The sequence below is a fragment of the Letharia lupina genome, assembly GCF_014066315.1.
Source record: "Letharia lupina isolate WasteWater1 chromosome Unknown contig_5, whole genome shotgun sequence".
Lineage (NCBI taxonomy): Eukaryota > Fungi > Ascomycota > Lecanoromycetes > Lecanorales > Parmeliaceae > Letharia > Letharia lupina.
Genome location: NW_023502974.1, coordinates 15329 through 30328, shown reverse-complemented (window position 1 = coordinate 30328; position 15000 = coordinate 15329). Strand labels below are relative to the sequence as shown.

Genomic DNA, 15000 nt, shown 5'->3' with positions numbered 1-15000 from the left:
TCTTAATTACTATATCATAGCTCCTAATTTAACGAGGGCCTATTTGATTATTTATTCGACTTTTTTCAAGAATTCCAAAAAAGACTATATCACGTAGTTACGCATTTTAGTTAAGGATCATATATACGCAGAGTATAAATATTATATATCGGGCAATACACTAAAAAAATAAGTCTTGGCAGGGTTTCCTGCTCAGACCCACTGCGTGGGGCCACTGAGACTACTAGCGCTTACGAGCCTCAGCCCTAACATCATCACTCTAACAGAGCTAGGCTTAGCCTACTACCTAGCTTCTGCCGACAAGGATTTCACCTCAGAACTTCTTCCACTCAGCCATCGCGCCGTCGAAGGAAAGAAGAATATCACACTTCGCGTCGTCTCATATTGTGAGGTCCCCTGAGTACACTATCTCTTAGGTGTACTTCCAGAGACGCCGTTCACGATATAGTCAGTATGTTAACTCTCGGAGAATTCCCGGCCTTGTGTACACCGCTTATTCATCTTGCAGAAGTCTTAACTCCACAGTCTGCGGCTGAGCTCATGCTCAAATGCTATTTGCTGAGACTAGGCGACCACGTCCAACATGCCCTTGTCAGATCGCTATCTTACTGAAGCATGTCTCAATAGACTTCAGTCCCAGCGCTGACACAACGTGCTCTGAGCCGCGGCTGAGCCTCTCCCACTATTTTGGCTGTGACCCTGCAATCTACTATGGCAGCGAGCCTCTTAAATGGAGTCAAGCTTTATCTTAGAGTCCAAGACCCTGGTTTCCGCTTCACTTCCTTGCTGAAATACCCCAAGCGCGGGAGTATCTGTGTTTCTTCTGAGTTCGTCTTGCAGCTTTGGAATTGTTGTGTCTCGATCCAGCTCACGGCTTCCAAGGACTTGTGATTACTCTATCAGAATGTCAGCAATCTCCTTCAGTGTTCTAACGGCAGTCTCGTGGGTTTTTACCGGTCTTGCTATTGTGCTTACGGCAGGCCGGTTTTGGATCCGGTGCAAGATTATCAGAAGCCTCTCCTGGGATGATGCAGCGCATCTGCTAGGACTTTTGCTCCTGGTCGCGCAAATCTCGATTGTTTCTGGGGGGGCCTCAGTTATATATCAGGTCGCGAGTTTTGAAGCAGGAGACGATGGCCGCTACGAAGCAGAACACTTGCTTTTCGTCCGTCTTGACGTTGCTGGTATTCTAGTCTCGTGGTGTTGCCTCTATGCCGTCAAGATGTCCTTCTTACTGCTCTACCACCGTATCTTCCAGATTTCTGAGAGGTTTGTTCAAGCATGGTGGATTGTTCTTGGAATAGTCTTCCTTACCTTTTGGATTTTGGTTGCCGGCTCCCTCACTGAATGCGGTAGTCCATCAGCCCTAGGACATATTGGTACGTGCTACCTATTATTACGTCACTCACAATACCAACAGCGTTACTGACAATAGTAAGAGAGTTGCGATACCCCCTCAATGATACATCGACAGCAGGTCTTCGTCATCTATGGCTGCGCAGTGAACGTCTTCTCAGACCTGGCTAGTAAGTGCTCTGGCCCTAGAATAAATTGTTAGCGTTTCAATGCTAAGTGTGTTATAGTCATGGCATTACCACTAGCAATGCTCAAAAGTCTCCAGATGCGCACGTCGGTAAAACTCGGCCTGGCTGGTGTCTTCTGCTGCGCCTTCGTCACAATTGCGTTTGACATTCTACGCGCCGTCGAGACGGACACGAAGGGCCGAATTGAAGGCTCTACCGCGCTTTGGACGAACCTCGAGTCAGCCGTTGCGGTTATTGTGTCCTGTCTTCCTAGCGTCGCTGCCTTATTCAGTCCAAAGAACGAACGCAATGGTGTCAGGAATCGCAGTCCTCATAGGCAACATTCACTGGTCATCTCGAACTCCGCGAAACACTGTGTGAGTGCTGGAAGCTCCGTCAAGAGCGGATTTAATGGCCGTACGTCTGCCGCCGTAGAGTCAGAGAATTTTGCCGTCTGTTCCAGCAGTTCGATGCAAGAACCTGTTACTGATAATGCTCAGCGCAAATGAAGCCCTGTTGTCTAAAAAAGGGCTCTTTTGTATCCCACAACAGCTCAACTCCAGGTTGCTCAGCACTCGCCGTACGTGACAGGGCGCCCTAATTCTCCGGCCTGCCCGTCGGTACTTCACGCCTGATTGATAGCTTTCTTAACGCGCTGCAACAACCCAATTACGTGCTTTACTTGGGACTAGAAGTCGGACCGCCATAGTATGAGCAACGACCTACGGCGCAGGGTCTCACCATTGAACCATCAAGCCACTTTTCTTGGAGGACTGCTTGGAGGTTGCGAGTTTATTCCCTATTAGCTTTAGAGCTGCAAAGCTGATCAAAATCGCGACTCACCTGGGTAGCTTAGGCTGGGTTATATAGGCGCGAATTTTGGGGTATCGGGTCGGCGATCTTGGTACTTTGCACCTTCTGAGGTTGGGGACTCTGAACGGGAAAGGGTCCGGTCATCCGTGACAGCAGCTAGCAAGATGACTCCACTTCTTGATGCGAGAAGCGACGAATCCTCATTTGCTATCTACTAGTGGTGAACGCAAGTCGCAGAGAAAACGCGCCTTATGCGCGGTCCGAGTACGCGACTAGCACGGGTATGCTGAATGAGTTCAACTATTTCGCATTAAATCTCAACTCAAAGCACCTTACCTGAAGACTGGCATCTGCAGTCAGAACTCTGACTTACAATAACGACAGGAGCTCTGAAAAGTGTGACTCCAATGTGCTTTCCACTTCGCCCCGTCATCATGTCTCTCTTGCTCCTACTCCCGCCCCCTTTCAATGCATCTCCCACGGCTCCGAATGATCAAAATGTGCCAGTGATTTTCAACTCGACTACGAATGTTATCGTACCCCACTGCTACATTCCAGATGGCCAAGACACCCCCGGAATTCGTCCGACCAATCTGAAAGGGTGCCAAGATGCCCTCGCAGTCCTTGTCCGCACACCAGACTTCACAACGCGCTTTCGCTTCAGCAAGAATCCCAGAGCAATGGCCAAAGAGGTCCCGGTGGGCTGGCAGCTGAGCCATGAGTCGGAATGCAGAATTGTGGTCAACTGCGAAAACGATCGCGACACGGCTGTGTTTAGATTTGCTGATGTTGCACGAATTGCGAAATTGATTATGGATAACTGTGTCGGTAAACCAGATCCTTCTGGGAGATACCCGCTACTGAAATGGGGTGGCGTCCATGGAATTGCGGAGGAGGAGACGTTCTATGTGGCTGTTGGAAGGCCTCAGTCTGCACTGGAATTCAAGGTGTCGAATCAGACGGTGGTCACCAGTGGGGGACTGGTTGACGGAGGCGTTGAGTCCGCGTGATAGATATCTCATACGAGCTGATGAAATCACGGCTACTGCAACGGTTCCTGATCTCTTGTACGAAAAGGGTAGATGTAGAATATTTTATACGAAGATCTAAAATGCATTGAGACGGTGAAATCCCAGATGCTAGATGGGACAGACTTTACAACTTAGCACGCAGACAATGGAATGTGTTCTGTGCGGGAAAGAGGCGTGATGGTCTACAATTTGACCATGACGAAAGACTACCAACAGTCACAAGAAGTATAAGACTCGCACTCAGGACAAATTTCATCTACGCAAAGATACCCTGCTTCCATCTCACCAACGCTGAAACTTCTACCCTACCCAGGTGTTATTCGCAACCAAGCCGTTGAAATCTCGCCGATTGCGCATGGACCCTCCACATTCGCACTCCCACGCCATTGGGCCATTAGCAGGGCCATCAAGTATGCAAGTACCCCCCGGGCCACAGCCATTACAACAACCCGTTGCATAAGCAACTTTGTCGGTACCGGTAGCTCCACTGAAGCAGGTTGATGGGGTGGTGGTGCAGACATGGTTCCAGACCTGGGGTGAAAAATTCTCTGTCAGCATGTTGTTCGCATGGAACAAAAACCGCATATCACTGCATCTGAAAGTTGTTCTGGACTTGCAATAGAGAGAGAGAGCACTTACAATTGGTGAAGAAGGTGGAGTGGTAGTGGGAGTAGGAGTAGGGCCAGCGCTAGTGCTTGGCGGAGGAGGAGGTGTCTGCGCATAAGAAATATGTTGTTAGCCTATTGCTTGGTTTGGAGACACAGATACCGAAGGCACTTATCGTGATCATTGAAAACGAAGACTTACAGACGTGGATGAAGGTATCGTTGAGGAAGGTGGCGAGGCAGGACCCGTACCAATGCAGTACTGATTACCTGCGATAAGGTTGTCACAGCTTGGAGAGATATTCGGGTTCATTAATAGGAATTCGTCCATGGTAATTTCGTTGTCTGATGCTACGCTCTCGCAGCTAGCACCGGCGGCCACTGTAATCCAATGGTCAAATGGTCCACATGCTCCAAGGACAACCTGATCTCTAGCCACTAGGGTAGCTACGGCTGGAGGCGGGGTGATTCCGGCCTGGTCGTTCCTAAACCCTTGAACCTCGGATGTGATTGAAAGGGCGAAGAATATGTATGTTTGAATAATGGTACTCATTCCTGATGAGCTACGCATGATGTCGGTGGTTCCCGTAAGGTTAGTGAGAAGTAGAGGCGAGAAGTAGAAATAATTGCACAAGGAAGGCCAGCTTAAATAAATGAGTGGTATGGAATCGAATGTGAGTTTCTGGCAGATCAGTAGGAGAGAGAATGCATCAATTTATGGACTGAACGACGTATCCTAACCAGTTCTTTGAGCCTTGGTCAGGCTCATGTTTTCTTTCTTCAGCAGCAAAGAAGAAGGCAGTGATTCAGTCTGGAGCCACATGCCTGTGCCTTTCCCATTGCACGTTGGTCTAACCATAAAAGGCTACGCCTTTGTTGTTGCCTGATATTGTTGCTTAGTATTGTTGTTAATTTGAAAGAGCTCGGATCGGGCACTTTGGCTTCGCGAGCGCGATCGGGATCAGAAGCACAAAGAAAGGCGACACGGTTACAACCAAAGCCACTCTGCGACGATACTCGGTAACTCTGGCTGTCCTGTTGTCCAAGCTGGGACGTCTGTCTCTTGTCCCGACCTTTGTTTGGTAATGAAAGCTCGCGATAAGTGGTTATTACTATGAAGTCCTATCATCGTGCTTCGGGCAATGATTGAGGAGTAGCCATCAAGGCCTCGGATCCCTCTGCACCTGAGCATTTTCATCCTCCACCTTCACGGCCCAAGCTAGCCCTGATCAGATGGTCATCATACTCATCCAGAACTACAACAACAGCTTCCATGCCACCATCTATGTACACAGCTCCCATAAGCGCTTTGATAGTGAGCCGAAGAATGGCGGTAGCTTCATTTTGGTCACCTCCGTAACCGCTTCTTTCGATCAGGTCCAACAATCCTATTTTCCTCCCACACACAGACACGCTGTCTTCCAGCCACATGGTGTTATGGGTTTCGTTCAATACTTGTATGACGTCAGTGATTTCGTGATGTCATATAGCTTGAGTAGTATATACCACGAGAATTAGCTAGACCGGTGTAGTTGTACTCGACAACGGCACGTGCAAGGCTGATAGCGTTGCTACCGACCACTTGTAAACCCGTGTTGTCATCATAGCCATGCCATCCCACAATCGATCTGGGGAATTGGAGCGCCTCCAATAGAAGCACAGGGTTCTTGAATGTATGGGAAATGCAGCTCTCAATTGTAAGTAATTCAGTCTGGGTTTTACCGTCTATGCCATGAAATCGATCAGAAGCCATTGTCTATCAGGAGAACTTTGATGTTCGAGAGAACAGAGGTCCCAAAGTCTGAGGACCTGTGGTACTCTTCTTCAAATAATGACAGCCGCTGTAGAAGGAGATAGACTTCGCAATGCTGAAGATATTACAAAAGTGGAGAGTTACGATGTTCTTTGACTGGTTTATCGACGGAAACTAGACGGTTGTTTAGCAAACAAACGTTCGTAAGCTTGATACACCATGCGAGATCTCTTCCGATAAGTGATTACAGCAGTAGCCTGATACATAGCAAGCAAGCCAGATCGGAACCAGTCACCTAGGCAGCTGCATTAAGTCCGGCTGTCAAGGTTCAGAAATACATAGCGGAATAGGCGCAAGCTCTATAGAGCTTGTATTCGGCCTTTTGAACTATGCCATTGGGACTGGCCACGGAAACCTACCCGCCAAGGCCCAACGGTGACACTAGCGTCAATGCTTAGGGCGTGATGTCTGGCTCCGTAGCGTTGCGTATTGTTGAGGTGGGAGAACATCGATATCTTTTCACGACCCCTATTAAGCAGGAATTTTTGTTTATGACACCTGAGAGGACGAGAGAGAAGTCTACGAGGGTATGCCGGTACATTAAGAGACAGATAGTGAAGGGGATACATCCTGGAACGTCTTCTAGGCGCAAATATAAAGCGCAATATAAAGACGGCCTGTCACCTCGAAGGTGGTGTCTCTTGTAGTCGGGACCCTTAAATCGAAACAAGAGTACTCGCAAAGCAGCTTTGGATAGAATTCAATTCGACTCAGGCGTCTAACCTCTCAATGAAAGTTTCTGAGGACGTAGGATAATTGGGAGATCTCATATTCATGTACTGGTAAGGGGCATTCAGAATTAACAGAGCACCATGTAGGATTAGGATTAGGTTAATGGATGATCTACCACTATTATTCTGAAGATGGTGATTGCGTTGCGTTGAGCCCTTGCGCCCCGAAAACACCTCGCTTGGCCCCTACTGCCACAGGGAACTGAGTTGCACCCTACAGAGACTCAGTGAGCACGAGTCTGCTTCAGTACATTGCATCGGCTAGTATGGCAGAGAAATTCCAACATGCTTCTTCGTATGCGTGCTCATAATCTCTAGTAGGCTCCGAGACGTAAGTTGAAAAATACATGAGTTAGGGTTGACCTTGCCTGTACCGTTCAGTCAGGTCGTGCCATGAAGTTCTCAGCTTGGGCTCTTCTGCCGCAGGGGTAATAAAAAGTCCATGGATAGAGCACATGCTTTCCTGGCGCACATTTGACATTGAACATTATCTTATATAACCTAGACTAACAGATTAAAGACCCGATTTACGTGGAACATCCCGCCGCCGTCAACGCCGCTTCAGCAGCAGTTTCATATCCGGCCAAAAACGCGGGAATCGAAATTTTCTGTTTTTTGAGAGATGCGATCTCTTCCTCGATACTTTTATACTTTGCTTTTAGGTTGGCGCAGGTCTTGGCGGAAGCTTTCGCGGTAGAAGAAGTATGTTGTAGGGAAGGAGCCGTGGTCTGCTTTTCTTTTGCTGTAGTCTTGAAAAGCGTAGTCTTATGGGGTGTGGTGGTAGGCTTGGTAGAGGTTTTTTTCGTTTTGGTGGTCTGTAACGTGTTTTTCTTGCTGGATGTTGGAGTAGTGGTTTTCTTCATGTTAGTTGTTGTTGGATTAGACGTGTGCTCGACCGCGCTAGATTTCGAGGTGCTGGTAGTGGTAGACTTAGTCGAGCTGGATGGAGTGAACTTGGAGAAAGATGAGGCGGACGACGCGGCAACCAATACTTGCGTTTTAGCTGTTGTTGCCTGGGTGGTGCTTTTTGCAGCGCTGGGACTCGAGCTAGTAGGTACCAGGGAACTCGAGACTGTGGTGACGGTATTCGCACTGGATGAGACCAAGGTCATGGAAGCCGAGGTGGAGATAGCGGGAGCCAAAGAAGAAACGGTGAGAGATGAGGCGAATGCTACGGCCGCGCTAGTGCTGGTTGGGGAGGATTTCGCTACTAATAAGGGGTGCAGAGTAAGCAAGAACGATCTTGTACCTCAAAGACCTAGAGACTTACCGTAACTGCTGTTTGATGCTGTTATTGATGCAAAGAAGGACGATGCTGTAGAAGAGGAAAGGCTGCTTCCAGATGGGCTGGAAAATCCAATCGAAGAAGCTCCGGAAGTGCTTGACGCAGTGCTGGAAGAAAAAACACTGGAAGTAAAGCTAGAACTCGACTGTGCCAGAGCGGGGCTAGCTATAGCAGCAAAGAAAACAATGATGGCAAAGATACTCATGACTGCGAAGGCAAATGTAAGTGACGCCTTAGGGTTGCGGGCGTTCTGAAATGTAGGATAATCTGTAGGATAAGACGTACTCTATATAATTTTGTCATCTGCGATCGAAGCCGTTGCTTTGACAGGGCGTTCTCAATTAAACATTTGATGTGTCACAAATGTAGCCATGGCGAGTTTTTATGCTGTAGGCTTTCTCTTGAACAACTAAGATGGCGGACACTAGTTGCTAGGCGGAGAGCACAGGTGGAGGACGTGAGTCTCTGGAGGTCCTCAAAGTGGCATGTTGCACTGATAAAGGTCTGAGCCCAGAAGATCCAAGATTTGGACAGTTTAAAAGAAGGAGTGACAAACCTTCCATGCTGTTGTCAGTAACAGCTATTGCGAACAAGTAGAGTAGATAGGCATGCTGAACTCCCAGGACATCATCCAGGCGCGTGAATTCTACCTTGTGATAGCCATAACTAGTCAAGCGGAGATGGGTACAAGTAGCTGTTGGCATACAGAAACGCCATTTGCAAAGAGAATGGAACCTTTCGTTGCCGTTTGCTTAAGCGCCCATGGCGGACAAGACCAAAGGGACTCTCAACGATTGCCCAACTGTGATTACGACAGCCTCCCACCAGGGTACGCCTCCTAGTCTCAGTATTTAGACTCGCTTAGCGGGGTACCTTATAACTAGCCCTACACTCGTTCCTCGCTTCGGGGGTTAATTATATCGCAAGCTTATTATGATATACCCCTCTTTTAAAGTCTAAATAGAAAACTATAGAATCGCTATATTAATTATTATTTTATATAAAACACTTATAATAATTAATTAAAATACGAAATTCGCGACTTTTAACGATTTTTTTATAATTATTATATAATTCTTTAAAGTTAATTATAAAGCGAATAAATTTATTAAGATTATTAATTAAATATTTAAATATTTTATTAAAATTAAATAATTTATTATTATTATATAAGTTAATCTAAAATTATAATCTTCGCTAATACTTATAATATCTATTTTTAATTAATTAATTTTTATTAGAAAAATCTTAAATAATAATATATTATATTTAATATTATTAAAAGATTATATAATAAATTAAATTAAGAAATTATTTAAATAAATTTATTATATTACTTTTAATTAAAAAGTCGAATATTTAAAATATATCTTTTATAGAAATATATATTAATTTAAATACGCTTTATTTAGAAGTTAAAGAGATTATAATATATATATTTTAAATAATATTAACGCGATTAATACGCTTAAAACGAGTTTATATAAATATAGAATATATTAAAAATATTTAAATATCTAGCTTTCTTTATAGCGGCGATAGCGAGATATCTTTAAACTTTAAATATTAATCTCTTTATATCTTATAATAATATTCTTTCTCTATATAATAACGAAGTTTAAAAACTTTTAATAATTCGAATCGAAAGAAATTCAAAAATTTATATATTTGGTTCCCCGTATACGGAAGTAAGGCGGATATCACTTTAGCGATTTTATAGAATCCCAAAAAACGAGTACCTATAGCGAGTCGAACTCTTCCTCGCTCTTATCAGGGTAAGATTCTAGGTGTCGCGAAAGCGCGGAGGAGCAGAGTAGTTGCCATAACTCCAATAGTACCTTACATATAAAAAAAAGGCCATGCTTGGCACTCAGCCCTGCGGCTGATACTTAGTGCCCATATATACACAGGGGTGAATATCTCATATCAGCCAAACCACCAAAAAAATGAGGCTTGGCAGGGTTTCCTACTCAGACCCACTGCGTGGGGCCTTTCTGAGACTAACGCCTCCCGCCATTCGTGGCGTTCTCGTCGCAAAAGCCACTTCGCCATGACCAGCCAAGTGAAGATTCTGAACATCGAGCAAGATGGGTGGAACGAATGGCGTCTCAACTAATGCCAACCTACGTTATCAATATCCACTGCCCTAGATTGATTTTTTGTGATATCGCCTGAATAATCTTTGTTCTGGAGTTGCTGCGCTAGGCCTAAAAGAGTTAATCTGATAATGACGGCTTATGGCCATTAGCCACAATGTGGCTGGGGGCTACAGCCATATAGCCATGGGCAACAGCCATATAGCGCATATGTGGAACTAACTCGCCTGGAAGGCTGAGATGTGACCCCGGAAGCAATCTGATTTACTATGGGCCACAAGCCGAAATCGGATGACTCGAAGGGACGAATCTCCAGTGATTTGGCAAGCGACTTTTTGCATTTATATCAGGCCCATGCCCACTTGCATGAAGTTCTTTCCTTATGTTCTACCTATCTATGTATGCGATCTATTTACATAGCATTCATATATAGCCCTAGCCCTAATTGTATTGGGCATAGCCTACCATATTGCCAACAAATACTACCTACTTTATCCAGCGATTGACTTGATACTTGTTTTTGATGCGGTCTGACGCCATCGAGGCGAGCAGTAGTCATAAGTGTCAACGCTTGCTGGGCAAGGAGTACCTAAAACAAAAAAGTATGTTCTTCCTCTGAAAAAGGGACGACAACCCAACCTGACTTGACTGGTACGGTTGTCCTCGGTCAGAGAGAACGCCCATCGGCTGTGTATACATAGGAGCACTAGGAGATCACTTATCTCAAATGTCTCCCTCGCCCCCTACAGATACCAAAAGGTTTGTTCTTGACTTTTTTCATTGCAAGATTTTTCGGGTAGTGTGGCCCTTCATTCACTCGCCATTGCGACTGTTACCCATCTTTCTCGATCATTTAGAGTGTTTAGAAGTCAGTATCTTCTCGTCAGTCTGACCATTCGAGTCTTTTCGAGAAGGATATCTCCGGGCAATTTATCCGTTATGATCCCTCCACAACATTGAAGCTTCCAGTGTTTGACGATATCAGGCACTCACTCTCCATATCCTGTCTCCATACTTCAAAACAAGATCGTATGTTCATCCGAAGGCGCCTACCACAAGCACATCGCGCGAAGTGTAACCTCTGTGGATTATTTCCTATTTTGCCTCAACGCCGATGCATTGTATCGTAAGAAACCCCTGTGATTAATTTGTGATACAAATCTATCCAGATATGTGGACATATATGTTGCCGATTATATGGTTTTACTCTTAGATCTAGCAGAAGCTTGGATGTAACATACGATGTAAGAGCAAGAGCAAGAGCACTGAGTCTACACCATTTGGTCTACTCTAGGTTCAAGTAAACGAATGACTTGGCTCCCCACGTTTAAATCATACTCATTAGCTCGACTTGTTTAGTGTTGCTTGCACAACCTAGTTAGTGTTACTAGCATTACCTAGTCAGTGTTACTGGCTTTCTCGAGCACCCTCACCCTGGCTCGACGTCGGCGAACTGTTTCATCAATCCTCCACGGGGCGGGCCATTCAGAGTACCGAAGAGGAGTTGAGCGCTTTAAAGTCAGTGGGATGGCAGATTCCAATTAGAGTTGTTGCGCTCCGTGAGACCCTTTTGGTGCTGTTGCAGCTTGCCGCCTAAGCCAGAACTTAGTTCAGGCTGCGACGGGGTGAGTTGGTAATCATAGAGAAAAATGGACGGGGCCGGTGGGCTCTCGTACTCATATGTTGAGCAATGCCGTTGGAGTTCTCGCCCCATTCTGGGAAATCTTTGATTGAGTCGCCTAGCATGGGTACCAAACCATTGAAGGCCTCAGGGTCATCGTAGAAGAGAATCTGCCACGAGCAGTAGCACTGCGTATAAAAGGTCGAGCAGAGCATGGAAGAATGCCACACCGTGCCATGACACTGCTTGAACGCCTACACATCGGGCTTAAGTCTGCCGAACTACTCTGGAAGAGCTAACCTCGGGTCGAGAAATTCGTGCACAGAGACAGGAAGTTCCAAGCCTGACTATAAAAGCAACCCTAAGCCAGCTAATCTATGAAATAGAAGCAATGCCTTCCGCGGATTTACCCGATGGATCCTCTTCAGTATCTCCTCAGGTGCCAATGGCTTGATCGCGCCCGCTTTCTGCTCCTCTACCTTCTCTACAAGAAGAAGTAACAACAAGTTTCTTTGACATTCTGTACCTCGAACCATCCCTTCGCTTGGCAAAGGCTTCGCTAGGTGGTTAGAAGTCTAGAACGTCCGTTCAAAGTGATACGAGAAAAGTCGCATCTCAAGCACACTGATCAGGACAACTCAGCGCGCGTAGCGAGCAGTCGTGGTGACGAGATTTGGACCAAAGTTCAAGGAAGATGATACTCAAGTTCAAAACCCAGTATGGTCAAGGGATACCGTTCAGTCTATCTCTTCTGGCTGCGGTTGGTAACGAATCATACGAGACTGCGAGCAGGATGAGCGATTGAGACATTGCAGAGAAGCAACAATCTCCACTGGAAGGTGCAGGAACTCATCCACTTGGCCCATAATCAGCATACCGAGCTGATCTACTTTCACGATGTAGGAGTTGGTGCTTGAATGGTCACGCTCGGTAGGCTCAGGTTGGTGGTAAACTGTCAGGAATGTCATCGTTGTTTACACTGTTGCACTCTAAGCGGAGCCCAGTCACGCTCTTCGCCTTGCCTATGCAGCATACTGGAAATCTTGGACTAAACACGCAAGAATGATAAAGCCAAGCAGAAAGACAGACGATAAAAAGATTGCCCAAATTTTGCTTTCACAACACCCCGTATTTCCTTTTCCCCTCAGTATTCAAGCTTGTGGTCAAACGACTGACGAATTACAGCCGGAATATTAGCATATCTAAGCCGTCAACCCTGCTGGGTACAACACACAATTCGGTATTCAAAACGTGAGGCAGCAGGATCTCCTGTTTCCCCCACCAGTTTTGCTAGCCAAGGAGACTAAACTTTGTAGAATACCGCTGTATGCGTTTCATCTTGGTAGCCTCCCGCACCTGCATTCTGAAAAGGTGGCGAGCAAATTTGGCATTGACGTTCTACTTCGCGGTGGGATGATTTTGTCAGTTAGCAGCGCAAAACCCTCCTAGCCTCGTTTGGGTAAAGATGGTACCTCGTCTGCACAGTGTCCTGCAGCTCTTGGGACCAAGTCTATTTAGACTGTCGTCGCTGAGGAAGAGTTCAAAGCTATCGAGAAACCAGTTTGCTTCCGCAACAAAACGTGAGACGAGACGTCTTAACCCTAACCCTAACCCCAACTCTCGCAGTATCAAGTTACGAAAAGCCTCAAATATTGCGCAAGGCAGAGACGAAAACGCTACGGGGAACTATCTTCTACTGTTTTGAGGAATGCTGGCTGGTAAGCGTAGTGAATAACCAATCCATTGCCATTAACTTGTGGCCACTCCCAGATCGCTAGCGGAGATAACATTTTTAGCTTTTAGCTGGTTGCATCGTTTTATATGGGCCCCTAAAAATCCAGACCATGATGGGTAGCACAGGCTCCTTCCCTAGATTATTGGACAAAAGATGGCCAGATCAGTGACTCACCGCTTCAGCAGAATCAGCACACAACCATCATGTCAGCCCAGCCTCACAATTTTTGATGTTCGCTGTCAACATAATCCCTCAAAGGTTGGTGTAACCTCACATTCGATGTCTCACCACAACTCGGGATCCGTGTAAGCCCTAAGGCTCCTTAGCCGGGAATCCATCCCGAAATACGAACTCGCTCGTACTCTTGCATCGAGTGAGAGCTGAAAGGCGGGATAAGTGACCTGCGTTCGGATTGAACTTAAAACACACGATTTCCGTTCCGAATTCTTGATCCGCCTTTCGTTATAGAGAAATCGATCCCGAAGAGCGAACACTCTGCCATTAGTGATCTGTCAAAATCACCTTCAAAGACCTCAACGATTCTTAGATCGACCGGGTTTGGAATTCACTTCCATTTCAAAAGAAGCGCCATGATGTACAAGCAACTCCTCAATGCCGCGCTTGCTTTCGCCGCCATCTCGAGAGCTAGTCCCATTGCACCACGACAAAACAGCTCCTCATCGATGCTCTCTTCCGCTGTACCGCCTTCCAACCCAGAAATTTCCCAGGACCTCATCAACCAACTTGAACTCGCCGCCGACAGTGTGGATCGTTTCACCATCCTCCAAGCGCAAGGCCCAGCCGACACCTGGCTCAAGTATGATTTCAATCCGAGTGCCAACCCAAATCCCGGAGGAGGCAAAGGAGCCGGTGGCCAAGGAGATCTCGCAAACCGGAAAACATTCCCCGCCCTCATAAATCTCGGTGTCGCAGCCTCAGCTGGATTCATGAACCCTTGCGGCATGAATAAACCTCATATCCACCCGCGCGCAACTGAATTCTTAATCCTTGCCACCGGCGCTAATGTGAAGACCGGATTTCTACTTGAGAATGGCTTGCAGACTCAGATGAGCACAACGTTATCGCAATACCAGGGTGCTATTCTGCCTCAGGGAAGCATCCATTATGAGTTCAATGACAACTGCGAGCCAGCAGTATTTATCGCCGCCTTCAGTAATGAGGATCCTGGCCTGAGCACTGTTGGGAAGAACTTTTTTTCGCTGGACCCGGATATTGTCGATGCCGATTTGGGGTTCCCGGATTTTCTTGATCACACGAACATCATGCAGTTTGCGAAGAGCATTCCCAAGTCTTTTAGTAATGGTGCCATGGAATGCCTGGACCGTTGTCATATCAAGTATTGATTCAGTCTGACAACGAATTCACTTCATTGTAGGAGAGGGTATGGCGATGGAGGACTGCAATTGGTGCTGGATAGGACGCCAGTCATGCCCTTTCCTCACGTAAAATGGTTAGCACTACCTTGACCTACGCTGAAGATGATGGACGAAACATCGAGCTCAGCATGCTGACCACATTCGAATGCGGTAATGAAGGGTGCCGCGGAGAAGCAGGCTAGGCCCTTTGGTTTTTTGACTCTACCAAGTTTCGTGATACCGATTTCTCCTCGGCAAACAAAATCTTAATGGTTGCGCATAAAAAGTTTCTCGACGCGAATGTACCATAGCCCTTTTTCCAATCTCCTAAATAGTCCTTACATACTTGCCCTCGACTTCTCCCGCCTTTA

General features: G+C 46.4%; 5 protein-coding genes across 5 annotated transcripts; 3 read left to right on the top strand and 2 right to left on the bottom strand.

The window, feature by feature from the left end:
- Nucleotides 1-1222: 1222 nt before the first annotated feature.
- Nucleotides 1223-3346, top strand: HO133_008269 (uncharacterized protein; the record flags this gene model as incomplete). The annotated part of the gene is made up of 4 exons (XM_037299136.1): nucleotides 1223-1379; nucleotides 1440-1526; nucleotides 1584-1940; nucleotides 2721-3346. 4 exons carry the CDS (start codon nucleotides 1223-1225, stop codon nucleotides 3344-3346), a joined length of 1227 nt encoding a protein of 408 aa, XP_037155137.1.
- A 607-nt stretch (nucleotides 3347-3953) lies between these two features.
- HO133_008268 (uncharacterized protein) lies at nucleotides 3954-4543 on the bottom strand (the record flags this gene model as incomplete). The annotated part of the gene is made up of 3 exons (XM_037299135.1): nucleotides 3954-3974; nucleotides 4007-4081; nucleotides 4175-4543. The coding sequence occupies 3 exons, from the start codon at nucleotides 4541-4543 to the stop codon at nucleotides 3954-3956; spliced, it is 465 nt and encodes a 154-aa protein (XP_037155136.1).
- A 623-nt stretch (nucleotides 4544-5166) lies between these two features.
- Nucleotides 5167-5725, bottom strand: HO133_008267 (uncharacterized protein; the record flags this gene model as incomplete). Its single annotated transcript, XM_037299134.1, has 2 exons — nucleotides 5167-5426; nucleotides 5479-5725. 2 exons carry the CDS (start codon nucleotides 5723-5725, stop codon nucleotides 5167-5169), a joined length of 507 nt encoding a protein of 168 aa, XP_037155135.1.
- Nucleotides 5726-7377: 1652 nt separating this feature from the next.
- On the top strand, nucleotides 7378-8055 carry HO133_008266 (uncharacterized protein; the record flags this gene model as incomplete). The annotated part of the gene is made up of 2 exons (XM_037299133.1): nucleotides 7378-7761; nucleotides 7822-8055. 2 exons carry the CDS (start codon nucleotides 7378-7380, stop codon nucleotides 8053-8055), a joined length of 618 nt encoding a protein of 205 aa, XP_037155134.1.
- A 5788-nt stretch (nucleotides 8056-13843) lies between these two features.
- On the top strand, nucleotides 13844-14617 carry HO133_008265 (uncharacterized protein; the record flags this gene model as incomplete). Its single annotated transcript, XM_037299132.1, has 1 exon — nucleotides 13844-14617. One exon carries the CDS (start codon nucleotides 13844-13846, stop codon nucleotides 14615-14617), a length of 774 nt encoding a protein of 257 aa, XP_037155133.1.
- Nucleotides 14618-15000: the final 383 nt, after the last annotated feature.